The sequence below is a fragment of the Haliotis cracherodii genome, unplaced genomic scaffold (genome assembly GCF_022045235.1).
Source record: "Haliotis cracherodii isolate W230 unplaced genomic scaffold, xgHalCrac1.p SCAF_6, whole genome shotgun sequence".
NCBI classification, from domain to species: domain Eukaryota; kingdom Metazoa; phylum Mollusca; class Gastropoda; order Lepetellida; family Haliotidae; genus Haliotis; species Haliotis cracherodii.
In genome coordinates this window covers 7,439,571-7,462,157 of record NW_027266319.1, presented here as the reverse complement: position 1 = coordinate 7,462,157, position 22,587 = coordinate 7,439,571, and the positions used below count along the sequence as shown (strand labels likewise).

General features: G+C 40.0%; 2 protein-coding genes across 5 annotated transcripts in view; both read right to left on the bottom strand.

Moving 5' to 3' along the window:
* The window catches only part of LOC139444700 (GRAM domain-containing protein 4-like), a 77,839-nt gene that overhangs the window by 40,501 nt on the left and 14,751 nt on the right, over positions 1-22,587 (bottom strand). The window lies entirely within an intron of this gene.
* On the bottom strand, positions 16,763-20,225 carry LOC139445486 (mucin-2-like). Its single transcript, XM_071226627.1, has 3 exons — positions 20,165-20,225; positions 17,641-18,630; positions 16,763-17,550 (listed from the first exon to the last, which is right to left on the bottom strand). The coding sequence occupies exons 1-3, from the start codon at positions 20,223-20,225 to the stop codon at positions 16,763-16,765; spliced, it is 1,839 nt and encodes a 612-aa protein (XP_071082728.1).

Genomic DNA, 22,587 nt, shown 5'->3' with positions numbered 1-22,587 from the left:
GATTTTGGAAAACACGTCTGCTAATTGTACTCGCAAATAATTCCTCCTAAAGTCGACAATGAATCAAAATACATAAATATTAATATATTTATTTTAGTTGACAATGCTCATTGGATAAGAAAGGATATACCTATATAATCTAGTAACATAAATTGCATCATTGTTTGTCATGTTCGAGTCACAAGTAACAAAAATCAAGTACAGTTTCCACTGATATACAATTCTAAGACTAGTGCTATAACTTGTACATATTATAATAGTTGTTTCATAACAGATCATTTCAAATGCTTTTGGCTACCTGCAATATTGGCTTGACTTCTTGATTTTACAAAGTGGCTAGCTGGAAAAAAATACTTGTAGCCATGTGTACTTGGTAAAAATTTAAACTTTGAGGCCTGGACTCACTCAGTCATCACTTGACATTTCAGTGGTAATGGAGCTGAATAAGTCATTTCTCTCCAACACAACACGGTTTTATGGGCACCAAATATTGCATTGTATCACATTTAGTTGCACCAAAAATATTGCATTGTATCACATACAGTTGGATAAAAAATATTGCATTGTATCACATACAGATGGATAAAAAAATATTGCACTGTATCACATACAGATGGATACAAAATATTGCATTGTATCACATACAGTTGCATACAAAATATTGCATTGTATCACATACAGTTGGATAAAAAATATTGCATTGTATCACATGCAGTTGGATACAAAATATTGCATTGTATCACATACAATTGAACACAAATTATTGCATTGTATCACATACAGTTGGATACAAAATATTGCATTGAACTATGCTTGTTGTAAGATGCGGTTAACGGGATCGTTTGGTCAGGCTCGCTGACTTGGTTGATGCATGCCATCGTATCCCAATTGCATGGATTGATGCTCATGATGTCAATCACTGGACTGTCTAGACCAGACTTGATTAATTACAGACCGATGTCATATTGCTGAGTGCAGTGTCAAACAACAAACAAACAAACAAACAAACAAACAGTTGGATACAAAATAATGCATTGTATCCTCTACCCATACACAAGTGTGTTTCAGGTAAAATGGGCCCCAACAGATATGGGTCAGAAGGTTGTTTTCAAATAATTGTTTTAAATAATGTCTAAAGCACATGGTTTGTTTAGCATTGACGCTAGTAGCAATATATCCCAAGTTGGTATGTCAAAATCGATGCAGCAATGCTAATATGCAGGAAACATCCAATTGTTTCAAATGTAAAACATGGGTTTGACAGCTGATTCCAGCTGTGATAAAAACATTTGGGTCAAAATAAAACAATGGAATAATCATGTTACCAGAAGTTAGAGATGAAACGATACATCGGTGCACTGGTGCAGCGTGAGTTTTCATGTGCTGATACGATAAAAAATACATTTTTCATCTGCATCAATATAAGATGATATTGCTAAAATACATTACTGCTCATTTAATGACCCCCCAGCATTTTTGTCAGTCAAAAATCGTAAATGTGTTGTGATTAAGTTCATGACTAACAAGTGCAAAAGTGAGCATGGCTCACTAATACCCCCGACCCGCCTAGTGTGTCAGTAGTTACACATTAAATAGCTAGGATAGGGTTAGGGTTTGAAAAATTCATAAAAAAATTGAAAATTAATAAAAACAATTTTTTTCTTTTTACTGCACCCCTCCATATGACACAGATTATATGTACTAAGTTTGAGATGAATCCCCTGAATAGTTTAAGAGAAATCGCGTGGACAAAGTTTTCAGATGGACGTTAAGGTTTGAAAAATTCATTAAAAAATGGAAAATTAATAAAAACAAGTTTTTTCTTTTGACTGCACCCCTCCATATGACACAGATTATATGTACAGAGTTTGAGATGAATCCCCTGAATAGTTTAAGAGAAATTGCGCGGACAAAGTTTTCGGAAGAACGTTAGGGTTTGAAAAATTCATAAAAAAATGGAAAATTAATAAAAACATTTTTTTTCCTTTTTACTGCACCCCTCCATATGACACAGATTATATGTACTAAGTTTCAGATGAATCCACTGAATAGTTTAAGAGAAATCGCGCAGACAAAGTTTTCGGACTGACGGATGGACGGATGGAACCTTAGTATAACTATATACCCCCAACATTTTGTGTTAAAATAGCCGCTACGAACATGTGTCTACAGCTAGCTTTTTTATTTAGAACCTGCTCTGAAATATTTATAGTCATGAGATTTCCATGTGATTTAACGTAAATATCAATATCGCGATATTTACGTCATATCTGTATCATGAAACTTATCATATCATGACCTTGCTGGATCGTTTCACTTCTAATAGAAACACAAGTATTTTCTCTTTTTGGCCTGAGCATTTTTGACCACCAGACATCAGTGCTGTCACAAAACACTGCCCACCAAAGCTGTGTCCGTACTCAGATAAAGACGTTTATCTGACCCTGCTCTGGAGCCGATATTTGGCCCAATGTCTGAACCAACTGTCATTAAAAATTCCTGAATCAGAATTAAGAAATTTCCCAATTCATGTTAACATGTACAACTAATAACTAATTTTATGACTTTGTAGCGATAATCTGTACTTCACTGATAACAGGACCAATAAATAGGAAGAGGCTTTAAAGCTCAGTTTTATGTTATTGCATTGAATAAAATCTCAAAATACAGTGTTCAAACACCTCAGCATTTCAGAAAATAAGAACTTGAACAAAATAACAGTTTTTCCCAATATGCACTTAGTTCAGCATCCTAACTTAATCCCTATAAGAACAATATTTTGCCTTAATGCTAATATGAAAGCATCAAAGCTGATTCTGGATAGAAAACTTTCAAAAAGTTCTAGTTCGTTTAGTTCACACTGCATTTTTATAAACATACACTAACTGCCTTGATGATAAATAGCATGTACCCTACATACCTGTACTCAGGTCAACGATCAAAATCAAAGAATTTTAATTGAGATGTGAGATAAAAAAAAATATTCTTAGTCCCTTGTTCAGCACATTGAATGTGAAAGAACTAAGTGTTCTTTAACTTCTTTTGAGTGGTATACAAATTACCAGGGCATAGTGGTGACGTTAATTGTGTTCTGGAAGGCTTATTTATTGGCTTACTAAAATTCCTTGAATGGTTATGTGAAATATGTAACCTTAGGGTGTCAAGTACTATACCCTTCTCCCTTCGTCACTTGTTCTGATCAACCACTCCTTGGTTCGTGGGATGATGGATGCTCAAGTCCTATCTTATTTATGATAGAATTAATCATAAATATACACGCATGGTCCTCAGGTATTTAACTCTAATACTTTTCTGATCCGGATTTCCAATATACAGAGAGAACCCCTGTTCAGCCGTGAGTTTCCAAATCCCTGCACCACCGGACAACTAAGAAAATACTATCCATGATAATTTTAGCTCCTCCCACCGAAATAATGTTTGACATCATGTGAAATGAGTTCTAACACTCACCTCCATGCGAACCCCAATGTCCATTCCAATCAGCTGTACTCATCAGGTATACCATGAGGTGCAAAGTGAGGTTTGCATGTTTGTTACTCTTGGACCCAGGTATTGTTTCCATTTCTAATTGTCACACTAACCTTAAACAAGTTAATTAAAATTCTAATTCAACATGCCCACTTAACTTGTTTACACCAACTCCAGGTTCTGTTACATGACAGGCTTGTGTCTAGCATCTTCCAAAATTCTTACTGCGATATCTTGTATCCCTACCAAGGCTCAAATAACTAGTGCCGCCATGCCCCTGGCTCACATAAAGGAAATGGCAGGCTTAAATTTGATGTACAGTGCCCCAAAGCATGGTCATTTTCATTAAACGAACTTACGTTGAGTTTTATTTCGTGTCTTGACAACATTAAGCTGCGAAATGAAAGAGTTTTCCCCATTAGGTGCATGTTCCACTATCCCGTAAAAACTTTCTGATGTAAAATCAATTGGCATTATTTGGTTATTTCTGTTGACTTTATCTTACAAACGAGATGTTCAAGTTTGCACGAAATGTTTGCCGATTGGCCATTTGAAACCACATGACGTCACAGTGCTTCATTGTTCATAAATATATATGACCCCATCTATTGTTCATGACGTCACAAACTGATTGCATTATGTTATCTAAACAAAAGGCTGCCAGTGAAGTTTCGCGTTGACATTTTGTCTCGAAATCATACATGTTTCATAAGTAATAAGACAGACTTATCTTGTAGTTCCACATAGTTGTTTACTTCAGAGAGCCGATACAAAAGTCCGCCATAACAAGCATATGTCAACGTTACCATGTTACAACATGCATTGCTGAGGTCTTATTGCATCAAATAGCAGGGGACCATTAACTTACTATGATGATTTACATATGAGGTTACAACACATTTCGTATTGTTTTTCTTCATTTTCTTAAAATGTCATGGTGAGTGAGTGAGTGAGTTGGGTTTAACGCCGCTTTTAACAGTATTCCAGTTATATCGCGGCGTGTCAGCTGAAAAGACCAAAGTGAGGCGGGTCTCAGATGTCTACCACTTCGGTTAAACCCACGAGCATGGGTATGGAACTGACAAACCTAGAAAACATAATCGGGGCGAACCGGGATTCGAACTCACAATCATAGGTTTCTGGTGTGTCCAAGGGACGCATCTCTGCACAGCGAAACGCGGCGCTTTAGACGACTGGGCCACCTGTGCCCCATAAAATGTCATGGAGTAATATATGGAATAACCAACGAGCTACGTGGGATTACGGATTATCTGTCCCTCGTGAATTAATCCTGTCTCTCACCAAAGATTTGGGATTAACACCATTCACTCTCAGTTAATCCATGATTCACCGTAGCTCGTTCGTTATTCCCTAACTATTTACCTCAAATGTGGATGAAAATATCCTCATCATGTCAACATGGCCTGATGGAATCCTTGTAAAATACTGGGTTATAATAATTACCTGTTTATAAAGTGAACCAGCTCCCATACACCCATTAGGGTTATGACATTTGATAATACATCCATTGCTTCCTCCAAATGGCGAATCATGCCTCTGCCTAATCAGCTGGTGCGTGTTGAATGTAGTAGCTTATTCCACACGATGGCTGAGGTCACTGTTAATCACACAGACACACTCGGCCTTACTTTACCTGCTGTGCCTGTCTAAACAATGGCAAATTAACAAGCTGACCATCGATTTACTCACAACTGATTGATCAAAGTTTGTTTATGGTGACCCTGAACACTGTCTGAGGTTGTAATGGCTTCATCAATTATATCTACGGCCTGTTCCTCTCATAACATGTGTCCTATGTTACTGAGCACAGAAGGGGTTTCCCTGTAATCTATCATAACCCATGGACAGATGCTTAACACCTGGCACACCTGTAAATATCAATAATCATGTTTATTGTTTAGACAAGTGTAATGATCTATTCTTACAGTCCACTTGTTGCTTTTTGGGCCAAGCCTTGAAATACATCATGAATATGTTGATCCTTGCCTCATGGTCACATATAACCAACATACCAACATAATTTATAACAATAATGGCTCTAGTCGTGGCAACGTCCAAACTTTCGGGAAGTTGTAATCTATCGGACCGTCATTCAGGCAATGTTTCTGACAGATCACGATCTGAAAAATACTATCATGAAAGTGTATCCCGTGGATAAGCGGACCCCTTTCTACAGAATCTTTTTTCTGGTCCTCAAAATTCGGCTTATCCGCAGACATATACGCTACCAATATTTGTACTTTCTGAAAGAAATGTGTGACTGGAAATGATATTGGCGAAAACTATTTTTTTAATATGGTTGGTGTAGCATCATCATCAAAATTTCATCAGAAACCCGAAAATATATTCTGGAGTTTACTAAAATTCCAGAATCATCGATTTGTTTTCGGATGTTCATGGACAAGACTACCACTGAATATCACCAATACCAATTCCTCCTGACTCAACACTGAATCTAGTTGTCTTGTAAACACCCATACAAGTTGGCTGCATGGCCTGTACAGATGGCACAGATATCATGTCACGCCACAAATGACCTTGCCCATGCTTTCATGAACAACAGAAACACTGATAGTTGAATGGCGGTCTCTAGGGAGATGTTATTTCAGCGACAATAATTCCCTGTAACATGTGATATCGTAATGACACATTCATCATGTGTCAATAGTGGGGAGTACAGGATTTTAGAAGCTGAGTTGGATTTAACCGCCTTGAACAGTATTCCAGATTTATCACAGCGTGTCAGTTTGATCTGGGAGGAAAGCCTGAAGTGATGCAGGTCTCATTTCATTTTGGTGAAACCCACAAGCGCAGATTTGGTGCTGACAAACCTAGAAACATATTTGGATTCGAACCAGGATTCCAACCACAATCATAGGTTCTGGCATGACCAAGGAACGCAACTTGGCACAGAGACTTTGGGCACCTGGGACAACCGGGGCACCCATGACTCTTTTGGGGAGATGAACACTTGTGGTATAACACTTGTTCATTCAGCTGGCAAAAGTCCATACACTCTGTTACTCTTTGTTTGTTTGTATATTGCAATATTCCAGCTATATGACGGCGGTCTGTAAATAATAGAGTCTGGACCAGCCAATCCAGTGGTTGACCTCCTGAGCATCGATCCACGCAATTGGGATACAATGACATACATTAACTAAATGGGTGAGATGGACCACCCGATCCTGTTAGTCGCCTCTTACGACAAGCATGGGTGCTGAAGACCTATTCTACCCTGGATCTTCACAGGTCCTCTCCTACTGACACATGGAACTAATATAACATGCTTACAGAAGTCACGTCCAGGTGAGCTGAGCATGGATCTGGTATTAATTGATTTGTCCCTCCTCCCTCATTCCTGGGTTATGCTGACAGCTGCACACATCGATCAGGGCACAGGCTTAGTCGCTGACATTGATTCCACTGCAGCCGATTAATATTGTAAATGAGGGTTTTAACATTTAATTTTGTCATTTGATGAAACTGGCACTCATCTGCTTAATTTTTACTGCTGAGAATTTTATTGATCATCAAGGGAATGATGAACTGCCATTGTTTGACTGGAAGCAAATGGTATTTGTTTAAAGGTTTCCATTCCTTCTAAACATCTTTTTTCCTGGACAAGAAGACTGACATGCTGACATCAGTGTTTTAGATGCAGCTATAAATCATTATTCATCAGACTTTTGTTCAGTTTCTTTTCACTACCTAGTTTGTATGTTGGTCGGTTGATAAATGTCTCACTCAGCAATATTTAGGTGAGGTGAAATTGGGTTTAACGTCGCGTCCAAGATTATTCCACTTATATAGCGACGTGCATGTACATGTGTGTGTAGCTGCTTGTACTAGTCCAGACTGATTCCGATTTATAATGCTAGCCCACTGAGATACCATGCCGCAGGTTAACATGAATACCCCACTCAGACACAGTATACTGACTCCGAGCCGACCAGTCCTTGTTTTAGCCCCTTAATGCCAAGCGCCAGACAGGGTAACAACAAGTACCATCTTTTAACGTCTTTTGGTATGACATGGCCGGTGATCAAACCCCGGACCTTCCCCTCTCCGGGTGGACGCTCTACCACTAGACCACGGAGGCGGTATCATCAATATTTAAGGCTGCCTGTACATAATTAAGCCTGGACAGGACAATTCAGTCTGTCTGGGTACAATGACATGCAATAAACCAAATCACCAGAGCCTCAGACCATCATATCCACTGATGTGTCTCTTTAGGCCAGCAAAGTTTGCTGGGCACCTGTTCTACCCCAGAATATTTGTTTGTTTGTTTATTTATTCCAGCTATATGACGGTGGTCTGTAAATAATCAGGTCTCGACCAGACAATCCAATGATCGACATCATGAGCATCGATCCAAGTAATTGGAATATGATGACATGCATCAACCAAGTCAGAGAGCCTGACCACCCGATCCTGTTAGTCGCATCTTATGAAAAGCATAGTCGTCTCTTACAGCAAGCATGGATTGCTGAAGACCTATTCTAACCCGGATCTTCACGGGTCCAGAGGGGTTGGCTGACCTACATCTTTAAAGGCTGCCCTCCAACTTTATGCTGACATCCAAATGATCCCAGGACTTTTCTGCTGCTACAAATCATATTACCCTGATTACTGATGACATAATAGCTCTACAGATCAAACAAAACAGCTGAGGGTCATTGATTGATTGAAGTACTTCGTCTGCCAGGAGAACCCTATTCCCAGCTGTAGGACATCTCATTCACTGCGCATTGTGTACTGAACACAAAAAGTTAGGCATCATGAAATACTTCTACAAAGGTAGACATTCAAACTCAGTCTTAACTACAAAAAAAAGATATTACCAAAATATTCATGATCACTAACTGATTTTTGTTCATGAGTGAGTGAGTTTGGTTTTACGCCGCTTTTAGCAATATTCCAGCAATATAATGGCAGGGGACACCAGAAGTGGGCTTCACACATTGTACTCATGTCGGGATTCGAACCCGGATCTTCGGCGTGATAAGCGAACGCTTTAACCACAAGACTACCAGACCACCCTTTTGTTCAGGATATTTATTGTGAATATTGCCCATTGTGTTTAATAACTGTCTGATATTTGAACATGTGCATCTTATCGATTCACAATGCTGATTGGCCAGTTGCAGGTACCGGCACATGACGTCAGTGCTTCAGTGTGGAGAAGAATATGATATGACGTCATCCACTGTTCATGACGTCACACATTCATTGCATGACGTCATCTGAACCATAGGCTGTATTCAGTGAAGTTTCTGTGGGGGGTGGACATTTCATATGTTTTTCTTCATTTTTTCTCTTAAATGTCAATGAGTAATATTAGAATAACCTCAAAACTGGGAAATGTGCATAGTCTGTTCTTAATTCATTTTCTCGGGACAGATAATCTGTAAGTCCTCGTAGCTAATTGGTTTCTCTCTACACAGGTAGTGAGAGACTTAGCCGAGTTGCCTTACAAGAAATTCAGTTATCATGCATCACGGCTTTACATGCTAAATGTCGAGGGGAAATGATGCAGATTGTGGTCATCTACCACAAACAATGCTAAAAACGGATGTCGATCCAGACTGCTTCTGTCAAATGATAAACTGACATGATAAACCCTTTACAAAAGAAGTTCTCTTAAACAGGCTGTGTGCCCCTCAGTCTCTTCTCTATTTCTTACATATACCTTGTGAACTTTATCTTACACACACATAGAGAGCTTTATCTTGCACACACTTTGAAAGCTTTATCACACACACTTTGTGATCTTTGTCTTCCACACACTTTGAAAGCTCAATGTCACACGAAAATTGTTAGCTTTATGTTACACACTCCTTGAGAGCTTTATCTCACTCACCTTGAGAGCTTTATCTCACTCACCTTGAGAGCTTTATCTTACACACACTTTTGAAAGCTTTATCCTACACACTTTGTGAGCTTTATCTTCAAAAACACTTTGAGAGCTCTATTTTACACTCACATTGAAAGTTTATCTTACACTGACCTTGAGAGCTTATGTTACACGCACCTTAAGAGCTTTCTATTAAACTCACACGAGAGCATTATTTTACACACACTTTGAGAGCTTTATCCTTCACACAGTTTGAGAACTTTATCCTTCACACACTTTGAGAGATTTATCTTACACACACTTTGAGAGCTTTATCTTACACTCACATTGAGAGCATTATCTTACACACACCTTGGAAGCATTATCTTACACTCACATTGAGAGCATTATCTTACACACCTTAAGAGCTATATCTTACACACACTTTGAGAGATTTATGTTACACACATCTTGAGAGTGTTATCTTACACTCACATTGAGAGCATTATCTTACACACCTTGAGAGCTATATCTTACACTCACATTGAAAGCATTTTCTTACTCTCACATTGAAAGCATTATCTTACACACACATTGAGAGCTTTATCTAACACATACCATGAGAACATTAACTTACACACACCTTGAGAGCTGACACACTTTGTAATCCCCCTTCGTTTCACACACCTTGTGATCCCTCCTCATTTCACACACCTTGAGAGCTGACACACTTTGTGGTCCCCCTTCATTTCACACACCTTGTGATCCCTCCTCATTTCACACACCTTGAGAGCTGACACACTTTGTGATCCCCCTTCATTTCACACACCTTGAGAGCTGACACACTTTGTGATCCCCCTTCATTTCACAAACCTTGTGAGCTGACACACTTTGTGATCCCCCTTCATTTCACACACCTTGAGAGCTGACACACTTTGTGATCCCCCTTCATTTCACACACCTTGAGAGCTGACACACTTTGTGATCCCTCTTCAATGCACACACCTTTGAGATCCCATCCACACCCACAGACCCTGACAACTCTTTGAACTCTCTGCGAGGCACCTACCTGAGTGGTGGAATCAGGCAACTTAATGCCTGTGCCGCGACGCCACAACACAACAGAACTTCCCACCTATCCAACGCAGTGCTCCACCATCGTGCACTTGTTGCAACATCTGTTCTTGAAAACCGATTCCTTGTCATACAACTTAACAGTTGACTGTTACTATGGTGATGGATGAAATGTTATAACACTTGTGAAGGTTTTCCAATGCTTATTGACTTTGTCTGTGAACTCATTATACCCAACATTGATTTCAAGTCACCACGAACTGAAGACATAATTAAGTATACTAAAACGGTATTGGAACAAATATAATAACATTGTTATATACACATTGAGAGCTCAGTGTTACTCACAAAATGTTAGCCTTATCTTAACTCACACTTTGTGATCTTTATCTTACACACACATTGGGATCTTTATCTTACACACACCTTGAGAGCTTTATCTCACTCACCTTGAGAGCTTTAACTTACACACACTTTTGAAAGCTTTATCCTACACACTTTGTGAGCTTTATCTTCAAAAACACTTTGAGAGCTCTATCTTACACTCACATTGAAAGTTTATCTTACACTCACCTTGAGAGCTTATGTTACACGCACCTTAAGAGCTTTCTATTAAACTCACATGAGAGCATTATTTTACACAAACTTTGAGAGCTTTATGTTCCACACAGTTTGAGAGCTTTATCCTTCACACACTTTGAGAGATTTATCTTACACACACTTTGAGAGCTTTATCTTACACTCACATTGAGAGCTTTATCTTACACTCACATTGAGAGCATTATCTTACACACACCTTGGAAGCATTATCTTAAACTCACATTGAGAGCTATATCTTACACACACTTTGAGAGATTTATCTTACACACACTTTGAGAGCTTTATGTTACACACATCTTGAGAGCGTTATCTTACACTCACATTGAGAGCATTGTCTTACACACCTTGAGAGCTATATCTTACACACACTTTGAGAGATTTATCTTACACACACTTTGAGAGCTTTATCTTACACTCACATTGAGAGCATTATCTTACACACCTTGAGAGCTACATCTTACACACACTTTTAGAGATTTATCTTACACACACTTGGAGAGCTTTATGTTACACACATCTTGAGAGCGTTTTCTTACACTCACATTGAAAGCATTATCTTACACACACATTGAGAGCTTTATCTAACACATACAATGAGAACATTAACTTACACACACCTTGAGAGCTGACACACTTGGTGATCCCCCTTCATTTCACACACCTTGAGAGCTGACACACTTTGTGACCCCCCTTCATTTCACACACCTTGAGAGCTGACACACTTTGTGATCCCCCTTCATTTCACACACCTTGTGAGCTGACACACTTTGTGATCCCTCATCATTTCACACACCTTGAGAGCTGACACACTTTGTGATCCCCCTTCATTTCACACACCTTGAGAGCTGACACACTTTGTGATCCCCCTTCATTTCACACACCTTGAGAGCTGACACACTTTGTGATCCCCCTTCATTTCACACACCTTGTGAGCTGACACACTTTGTTATCCCCCTTCATTTCACACACCTTGTGAGCTGACACACTTTGTGATCCCTCATCATTTCACACACCTTGAGAGCTGACACACTTTGTGATCCCTCTTCAATGCACACACCTTTGAGATCCCACCCACACCCACAGACCCTGACAACTCTTTGAACTCTCTGCGAGGCACCTACCTGAGTGTTGGAATCAGGCAACTTAATGCCTGTGCCGCGACGCCACAACACAACAGAACTTCCCACCTATCCAACGCAGTGCTCCACCATCGTGCACTTGTTGCAACATCTGTTCTTGAAAACCGATTCCTTGTCATACAACTTAACAGTTTACTGTTACTATGGTGATGGATGAAATGTTATAACACTTGTGAAGGTTTTCCAATGCTTATTGACTTTGTCTGTGAACTCATTATACCCAACATTGATTTCAAGTCACCACGAACTGAAGACATAATTAAGTATACTAAAACGGTATTGGAAAAAATATAATAACATGGCTGCCATTTCAGTGTTGTTGATGTACCTTATATGAAATAAACATGAAGGTGGTTATCAATCAATGTCAGATGCCAGTTTTTATTGTTATTTTTTCACATAATTTAAAAAAACGTCAAGGTTGAATTATCATTATAATCTGCTTTCTCATTAGACAAATTGATGAGGTTTTTGTTTTTTTTACTTTTGCATTTATTGATTTGGAACCAAGGCCTTTTTAATCCTTGTCAGTAATATAAAAACAAGACTGGTCATATCATGTTGACCCAAGCAAGGATGCAGCTTTTGTAAAATGGGAGAGTATGCTTACAATAAAAAAGCTGTTAGTTATAAATTGCATCTGTAAAGCCAAAGTTAGACAGTTAATTGTTATTTTAGTTGAAAACATGTCACCAAATAATTTTGTTTTATGGTTTTTAAGTCAGGATTTTTCCAGGGTTTCAAACTCAGGGTCTAATGCCATTCAACTTTGGAAACAAAAGGTTATTTTGGTGAAATTGTTCAGTGAGAAACAATTCAACTCTACAAAGCCTTAACATGAATTATTACCACATAATATGAACTGAGAATTTTGTACCTTCAATTTGGGTATTCCAAACTATTTTAAATGACAATTGCTTCTAGATAAATCTAGATAAATCCATGTGTATGTCAATAAAGTATATGCTTATTGCTTAAAATCCTGTGAAGATCCGGGTTAGAATTGGTCTTCAGCAACCCATACTTGTCTCCATGCTAGTGTTATTATATGGCATGTATAAGCTGACCTTATTAGGCCGAACAGAAATTTACTAGACTCAGGCTTTGGATAAGCGGCAAAAGTCACAACTCATGCTTGTTGTAAGAGACGACTAACAGAATCTGGTGGTCAGACTCTCTGAATTAGTTGATGCATGTCATCGTATTCAAATTACATAGATCAATGGTCATGATGATAATCACTGGATTGTCTGTTCCAGACTTGATTATTTACAGACCAGAGTATGGCATTAAACAACTGCTTCCAAAGTTGGGGATGCGAACTCCTGCAATAACCATCCACCATCCCCCGGATCCATGTTATGTGTGTACCATACTAAAGTCAAACTTCAAATGTGACACAAATCAATTGAAATCCACTATCCCTAGTACAGGGGAACTGTGCCTCACTGTATATATAATGCTATGCTGAAAAACAGTCCTTGAATCTATTTTGAAAATCTGTGCTGTTAACTGAATTATGTGACCTGTTGATGTCCTTTAGCTGGGATGCCAATCTCACCCTTGTCACAAAGCCAAGACTATTTTCTTGACGACCTTCAAGTGTAGCCTAGGCTCTTGAAGAAATGACATAATTTATGTCCTTACAAAATTCCATATTCTTCCAACTCGATAGCTTGTTCTTTTTCTAAATTTTCCAAAGACTAAATACAACATAAAAATGATGCAGATTTTTTCTTGCCTTAAAAAACAAATTGCTCTATTTGCACTTGATCTTTGCAGTTCACACCAATATGTCTTTCTATATGTCTAAATCAAAAACATAAGTGAGTTGCGGTACAGCCACTTTTTTCAGTTATATCACAATTATCAACTTATTCCCAAATTGATGCAGGTCATAAAACCACTTTGTAAAACCAAGAAGCACAGGCATGGTGCTGACACCTCAGAATAATTAGCTCAGATCAGTCCCATCACCACACAAACTTGTCACCAAAACAAGGAAACAGCGTTATCCATGTTCATCAGTGTAAGTGATGTTTATCCATGTTCATCAGTGTAAGTGATGTTTATCCATGTTCATCAGTGTATGTGATGTTTATCCATGTTCATCAGTGTAAGTGATGTTTATCCATGTTCATCAGTGTAAGTGATGTTTATCCATGTTTATCAGTGAAAGTGATGTTTATCCATGTTCATCAGAGTAAGTGATGTTTATTCATGTTCATCAGAGTAAGTGATGTTTATCCATGTTTATCAGTGAAAGTGATGTTTATCCATGTTCATCAGAGTAAGTGATGTTTATCCATGTTTATCAGTGAAAGTGATGTTTATCCATGTTCACCAGATTGAGTGATGTTTATCCATGTTCACCAGATTGAGTGGCGTTTATTCATGTTCATCAGAGTTAGAGAGTCCCATATGGTATCAAAACAATGTGAGAGGGTAGTCAAACTCCGACTAGCTCTAACTTAAGTTCCAAAGAGCATAACGTGAAAAACTATATTAAATCTGTGTTCACACTCGAAAAAACACTACATACAGTACTTACAGCACTATAAACCTTCCAGCCTAAACTTGCCCAAGTCTTTCATCTATCAGAATGTACTAATCACACTAATTGTCAACACCAGCCAGCCAACATGTGGCAACAATAATACCACAAGACCTTGTTATTCCCTATGCCCCTGTATCCGCCATTGTTTGTTTATGAGCTGGTGGAAGTTTCGAAGTCACGAGTGCAGCTTCTGTTGTCTATAATGTCTTCATCTTACAAGCTTGTATATTTGACATTATGTCTGGTGGGTATTTACATCAACAAATACAAAACACACACCATGCCCCTCTCCACCAACGGAACATTCAGGACTTGAAGGCCAAGTCTTTTTCTCCATGTTTACAGATATAAAATGGGATAGGCTAGATCACAAGTAGGTAAACTGCGTACTTCGTTCTTCCTTTTTCTAGCTGGACGTTTGATGATCCTTACTCCCAGTAACCAATGCTAAGCATCCCTCATGTCCATCTTAGCAACATCTTAATGGTGGGGACCGCCTCGTAGTCTAGAGGTAGAGGGTCTGCCCAGAGAGCGGAAGGTTCGGGGTTCGATCCCCGGCTGCGCCATACCAAAAGATGTTAAAACATTGCACTTGTTGTTACCCTGTCTGGCACTCGGCATTAAGTGGCTGAAACAAGGACTGGTCAGCTCGTAGTCAGTAAACAGTGTCTGAGTGAGGTTTTCATGTTAAACAGCGGCATTGTATTTCAGTGTGCAAGCACTAAAAATCGGCATCAGTCCGGACTAGTACAAGCAGCTACTCACACACACATGTGCATGTACATCGGTATATAAGCATGATAAGTGCAACAATCTTGGACGCGACATTAAACACCATTTCACCTCACCTTACCTCACCTTAGTGGTGGGGTAGCCTTGTAGTTCAAGACCATCACGCCAAAGACCAAGGTTCGCTTCCTCACATGGGTACAATGTGTGAAGCCCATTTCTGGTGTCCCCCGCCGTGATATTGCTGGAGTATGGCTAAAAGTGGCGTAAAACTTCACTCACTTTGTTTATTGTTTAACAAAGCAAAGCAGCAATATCAACTTATCAAACCTAATCGACGACTGCCTGGAAATAATAAAGCCTGGACCAGACAAACCAGAGACTGATATGAGCAACATCCCCCATGTATGGTTACAATGGTACAATCAACCAATAGTCACTTTGCAACGAGGGTAGTATGCATCAACCCTGCGTTTTCAAAATCCTGGACCCGTCTCAGTTAAGTGGTTGCTTTTGCCCAAGATCGGAGAGTGAGGCTGCTGTTGGTCTGTCTGTCTCACAGTCCCCGAACCATATCATTTTCCCTTCTATCCAGCCCTTGCTGTAATGCTATAGCCCTAAATAAAGCAAGTCTAGATCTTCCCCAGGTCCAGGTTCTGTATCTACCATCTCACTAGGGCTCCTTAGTGTTGTTGTTGTTTGTTTATCATAAATATATATTTTCAGAGACATAGTGTTAGTCATGACTACTGTCAATGCTTAAAACTGCTAACACTGGCTCTGATTCTTCAGCCCAGTTTGGAAACATTTCTGATTGTAACAGGAAAAGAAGTTTGAAAATGATATTGGTGCGACCCTGTGGTCTCAAAGTGGAAGTCTCTTTACCAGGGTAGCTCTGTTCTTGTAGGATACCCTTTTCAAAGAGCTTGGAATGACTGACCTTTTCTGTTGTTGTATATTATCATGATTACCAAGACAAAATTGTCATCTATGTTTGGTTTAATAACATCAGTTGCTTGTCTACCTGCTGTGGCATTGCTGGGATATTGGAGTTCTTTTTCAATTTAAATGCAGTTGTTTGTTTCTATAAAAAAATATAAAAATTCAGACACTGATACTGAGAGGCTGTGTAGCGGCACTGAGACTGACACTGAGAGCTGTGTAGCGGCACTGAGACTGACACTGAGAGGCTGTGTAGTGGCACTGGGACTGACACTGAGAGGCTGTGTAGCGGCACTGAAACTGACACTGAGAGGCTGTGTAGCGGCACTGAGACTGACACTGAGAGGCTGTGTAGTGGCACTGAGACTGACACTAAGAGGCTGTGTAGCGGCACTGGGACTGACACTGAGAGGCTGTGTAGTGGCACTGAGACTGACACTGAGAGGCTGTGTAGCAGCACTGGGACTGATACTGAGAGGCTGTGTAGTGGCACTGGGACTGACACTGAGAGGCTGTGTAGTGGCACTGAGACTGATACTGAGAGGCTGTGTAGTGGCACTGAAACTGATACTGAGAGGCTGTGTAGTGGCACTGGGACTGACACTGAGAGGCTGTGTAGTGGCACTGAGACTGATACTGAGAGGCTGTGTAGTGGCACTGAAACTGATACTGAGAGGCTGTGTAGTGGCACTGGGACTGACACTGAGGCTGTGTAGCGGCACTGAGACTGACACTGAGAGGCTGTGTAGTGGCACTAGGACTGATACTGAGAGGCTGTGTAGCGGCACTGAGACTGACACTGAGAGGCTGTGTAGTGGCACTGAGACTGACACTGAGAGGCTGTGTAGCGGCACTGGGACTGATACTGAGAGGCTGTGTAGTGGTTGGGACTGACACTGAGAGGCTGTGTAGTGGCACTGGGACTGATACTGAGAGGCTGTGTAGTGGTTGGGACTGATACTGAGAGGCTGTGTAGTGGTTGGGACTGATACTGAGAGGCTGTGTAGCGGCACTGAGACTGATACTGAGAGGCTGTGTAGTGGCACTGAGACTGACACTGAGAGGCTGTGTAGTGGTTGGGACTGATACTGAGAGGCTGTGTAGTGGCACTGAGACTGACACTGAGAGGCTGTGTAGTGGTTGGGACTGATACTGAGAGGCTGTGTAGTGGCACTAGGACTGACACTGAGAGGCTGTGTAGTGGCACTAGGACTGACACTGAGAGGCTGTGTAGTGGCACTAGGACTGACACTGAGAGGCTGTGTAGTGGCACTGAGACTGATACTGAGAGGCTGTGTAGTGGCACTGAGACTGATACTGAGAGGCTGTGTAGTGGCACTGAGACTGATACTGAGAGGCTGTGTAGTGGCACTGAGACTGATACTGAGAGGCTGTGTAGTGGCACTGAGACTGACACTGAGAGGCTGTGTAGCGGCACTGGGACTGATACTGAGAGGCTGTGTAGTGGTTGGGACTGACACTGAGAGGCTGTGTAGTGGCACTGGGACTGATACTGAGAGGCTGTGTAGTGGTTGGGACTGATACTGAGAGGCTGTGTAGTGGTTGGGACTGATACTGAGAGGCTGTGTAGCGGCACTGAGACTGATACTGAGAGGCTGTGTAGTGGCACTGAGACTGACACTGAGAGGCTGTGTAGTGGTTGGGACTGATACTGAGAGGCTGTGTAGTGGCACTGAGACTGACACTAAGAGGCTGTGTAGTGGTTGGGACTGATACTGAGAGGCTGTGTAGCTGTTGGGACTGATACTGAGAGGCTGTGTAGTGGTTGGGACTGACACTAAGAGGCTGTGTAGTGGTTGGGACTGATACTGAGAGGCTGTGTAGCAGTTGGGACTGATACTGAGAGGCTGTGTAGTGGTTGGGACTGATACTGAGAGGCTGTGTAGTGGCACTGAGACTGATACTGAGAGGCTGTGTAGTGGCACTGAGACTGACACTGAGAGGCTGTGTAGCGGCACTGAGACTGATACTGAGAGGCTGTGTAGTGGCACTGAGACTGACACTGAGAGGCTGTGTAGTGGTTGGGACTGATACTGAGAGGCTGTGTAGTGGCACTGAGACTGACACTAAGAGGCTGTGTAGTGGTTGGGACTGATACTGAGAGCTGTGTAGCGGCACTGAGACTGACACTGAGAGGCTGTGTAGCGGCTGGGACTGATACTGAGAGGCTGTGTAGCGGCTGGGACTGACACTGAGAGGCTGTGTAGTAGACAGGAATGCTGGAGATACAAGAGCCCCACGGGAGGCTCATCCCAACCTTCATCAATACCAGATCATGTTTACCTGGGAGCATCTTCACACCTGGATCTGGTTAGCACGTACACCTCACGCTTGTCTGGTGTTCTTGTTGTCAATTGATACTGCTGGAACCATACAGTCTGTAGTTAACAATGAGATCTTCCTTCAGCAATGTCAAACAGAAATTATGTACATGCCTTGATTAAGGTTGAAGTATTATTATTATGATTAACTTGTTTGACATTCTAAACAAAGACTTAGGATTCAAGGATGTCTTTGAAAGAAATTCAGCTAAATATTTTCTACAAACAATCTGACAGTCAGGCATCTGTTTCTACATTCCCTGCAGTCTCTGAAATGGACATATTTTACAGAAACAAAACCATGAAAACAGTTGTTAAATTATAGTTATAAAATATAATAAAAAGGAGCTCAGAGACTTTCTTCATTTTCAGACTGCAGTAATCTATACTTGCCAAATATCATAGACTTGCGGGGGCACGTCTGAGAACTGCATCACTTCGGGCTTTCCTTCCACATTAAGCTTACACACCATTATTTAACTGAAATACTGTTAAAAGGGGCGTTAAACCCAACTCACTCACTCACTATCAAAATTGTGGATACCCATTCAAAGTCAAACTGCTGAGTGAAATACCTAAATATCCAAAAGCTTCTCTATTGCTCTGCTTGCTGTACTGTTGTTTTGATGTAAAATTTAATGAATATTTGTATGCAGACAAATTAATTGGGTAATGGTTATTTATTTTGCATATTTTGCATATATATCGGATATGCAGCTTATATTTAGCTCTCTTATTAATTTAGTGATCTAGAAATAAATTTACATACCGGTAATGTAGTTGGTGTTTATCTGATTATAAAGTAGGTGTGAATGTTGACACTGGAGTATATCACTTCAGGCTTTCCTCCCACATTAAGCTGACATGCCACGATATAACTGTAATACTGTTAAAAGCGGTGTAAAACCCCAATCACTCACTCACTAATAGACTTCCATGGACTGTATTGGACATATTTGTTTCAGGGTCTGTATGAAAGACTATTATGAATCTTCCATGTGTGTTTTGCCAAGCTCACTCTCATTGAAAAGTGTAATTAACACTGTGGCATCTTTAACATGTTTAAAATGTGTTGTTTCTTGTCTGTCACTAAGAATTGGTGCATGGGAAGTTAACACACTGGACTGAAACACCAAGCTCTAAGTAAACTCTTTAAGCTCCAGGCCCAGCTGAACATTTCTACATCATGTCAATCAAAGAGAAAGATCAAACATCATTCAAGAGAATGTATTTCTTAAATGAAATGATTTCCAAACTTATACGTAATCAAGCCATCTGGGGGGGACAAGGGCTGGAATTTGCTGTGCAGGGTTGTGGCCCTTAGTGGTACCAGGATCTTCTGATTGTGGGTTTGATCCTCTTTTAACAGCACCAAACACATGCTTGTGGGTTTCTACATAGTGGTTAATGTCTATGGCCTGGGTCAATGTACCATGCTTCCCTCCCCCATCAGGCGGACATGCTGTACCTAAATCCTGATGAACCCGAACCATCTTGGTACAGCAGCAGGCATTACCAGTTTGTTTTCATGTAGCATCTGTTGAAGAAATAAATGCTGGAATACCATCACGCTGTTCCAGTATTGAAAGATAACATTAATCAGCATGATCACAACATATGATGTGCATCCATGCTGCTTAGATCCAGAGATATATCCATGTTCAGCGTCCGAAATAACTGCCTGCCTGCCTGCCCGTGGCTGGTAGCTTTTCTGTCGGGCTGCATGAAATTTTACTCCACCTGCCTGACTGTCTGTCAAATACGTTTTAAAAACCAAAAAGTCCCAGAGAAATGTAAAAAATTGAGTATATAGAGGATTTGGTTCTCTCTTTTCAAAGAACATGTTTATGTCATTGTTTGTCTTGTTTGTCTTGTTTGTTTGTTAGTTTGTTGTTTAACGCTGCACTCAGCAATATTCCAGCTATATGACGGTGACTGTAAATCGAGTTTGGACCAGACAACACAGTGATTGATATCAAGATGTACGCAATTGGGATACGATGACATGCATCAACCAAGTCAGCAAGCCTGACCACCAGATCCCGTAAGTTGCCTCTTATGACAAGCATGGGTTGCTGACGATCAATTTGAACCTGGATCTTAACAGGTGTTTATGTCATTGAGTAACCTGGCAAAGTTGTTTCATGAGTGGCAGATCCTCATTCCATGCTTGTTATTTTTATTTTATCAAAGTTTCCTTGAAAATGAAGAAGCATTTGAGTGTGTATTGTGTTGTAAATGATTATGTATGGAAATTAACTTTAAGTGGTACAAATTATGAAATAGCAACATTCTCTCCTAAACATGCATGCATGCATGCATACACAGTGGATGTACTCTATACTTTTGATGCGCCATATTTTATTTTTGATGTGCTTACGACACATGACTTTGTGTCCGGTAAAACGTTGTTATATCCATGTCTTATATCATAACCTTCCTCCTGTACAGTGATCAAACCAGAACCAGACAAACCAGTTGTCATGAGAGGAACAGAGATCCAAACCAGGGTATAACATTCCATCAGACTGCAAGCTGGACCTCCACAGAGGCCACCCACCCCGGGTGTATTCATATTCAGCAGCCACTGTGACCTCTGTGACCTTGAAGAGGTCTACTTTTTACTATTTGTTTTACAAAAAAATTGGCTTAAAATGAAAAGTAGAAAATCAAAACATATTTTAAAATTTCAACTTCCAGATAAGTACATGCTGCTAAGGAATCCAAAACGAACTTGTAAGTCACGCCATCACAGAAGGTCCACTGTGAAACATTACTTAAAGCAGAGACCATATACTGGTATATATGGTCTCTGCTAAAAGATAATTGATTGTGTTTTTGTTGAAATAATTTTTTTTATTCATGTTATTCACCATTTCGTCTGAACAGAGGTGAAAAAATCTTATCGTAAAACAGAATCAGCCCAAATTGTTTTGGGTTAAAAGTCATTTTATTTTTTTGCTAATTTCATTATATTTTTTTCTGTCGTTTCGCAAACAAACTAAAAAATAATTTCAGGCCCTAGAATGTAAGAACACATGATAGTACTGATGTACTGCAAGTGTAGTATGATTGTATTCTTGCGAGGGTCCATATCCTGCAATACTCATAGATGGACACTAACATTCCCTATATGTCAGAGCGTGAGATAAACTATGTATCTGCTTTTCATAGGCAAAACAAATTACAATCACCCATGTAATATTAAATTGCTTCCAAATATATACAAATGAAAATGTAAAAGAAAACTAGACAAGTATATCACCACTTCATAGTTCACTAATGTAGCCTTTTCTGCTTGCAAACCTGTTTCCTTACAGACCTTTTTTACTGATCACAGATCTTAATTTACCGATCACAGATCTTTATTTACCAATCACAGATCTTTATTTACCTACCACAGATCTTTATTTACCGATCACAGATCTTTATTTACCGATCACAGATCTTTATTTTCCTCTCACAGACCTTTATTTACCGATCACAGATCTTTATTTACCCACAGATCTTTATTTACCGATCACAGATCTTTATTTACTGATCACACACATAGCTCTACTGCCTTGAATAAAGCGCAATGGCTCTATAGGCTTTGTGTCGACATTTGTAACTTAGACATGTATGTCTGTTGTGAAAATATGCAAAATCAAAGACACTTGGGGCTGAACATGACCGTATACAAATTAGAAATCAGCTGATACATCAAAACTTATTGGTTTACAATGCCCAAAAGACTTGACTCAAGGGAGCAGAGATGTATGTTGAATATGTTTGTAAATACTCAATGAATCATATCTTTTATATGAATATGAATGAATATGTTGTATTGAGTTTCTTCCATTAGTTTTGTAAAGA